At 65.2% G+C, this 336-nt stretch overlaps 1 protein-coding gene across 2 annotated transcripts in view; it reads right to left on the bottom strand.

Moving 5' to 3' along the window:
* Nucleotides 1–336, bottom strand: part of DCAF5 (DDB1 and CUL4 associated factor 5) — a 93875-nt gene extending 93539 nt beyond the window's left edge. Inside the window, exon 1 of one of the 2 annotated variants that reach the window (XM_010846699.1) lies at nucleotides 253–336. Coding sequence is in view for 1 of the 2 variants with exons in the window: in XM_010846698.1 (XP_010845000.1) it covers nucleotides 74–287 (214 nt within the window). In the remaining variant the exon portion in view is untranslated. Of the gene's footprint in view, nucleotides 1–73 lie in introns of both variants that reach the window. The other variant, XM_010846698.1, reaches the window with a different exon arrangement.

The raw sequence follows: 336 nt of genomic DNA, 5'->3' as shown, positions 1-336 counted from the left end.
GCGAGAGAGAGAGCGGAAAGGGGAGGTTGGAAGGGGGCTGGGAGGCGCGGGGAGGGGAAGGGGGTTGATTTACCTGAGACCAGCCACTGGCCTCCATTGTTGGAGAATTCAATGGCATTGACACAGCCGAAGTGGCCGAGGAGGTCCTTCTTGTAGAGGTTTCTGCAGCCTCGCAGGCGTCTCCTCTGAAAGTCCTGAGTGAGCAGGGGGTCCCCATGCAAGCCCCGCTGGGACAAGAAGCCCACCACTGACCTCATGCTGCCCCCCAGGCCAGCTCTCCTCTTCATGCTGGAACCGCCGCCGCCGCCGCCGCCGCCGCCGCTCGCTCGCGCCGCC

Source organism: Bison bison, unplaced genomic scaffold, assembly GCF_000754665.1.
Source record: "Bison bison bison isolate TAMUID 2011002044 unplaced genomic scaffold, Bison_UMD1.0 scf7180017864239, whole genome shotgun sequence".
NCBI lineage: Eukaryota > Metazoa > Chordata > Mammalia > Artiodactyla > Bovidae > Bison > Bison bison.
This window is presented reverse-complemented; position numbering and strand designations above follow the sequence as displayed.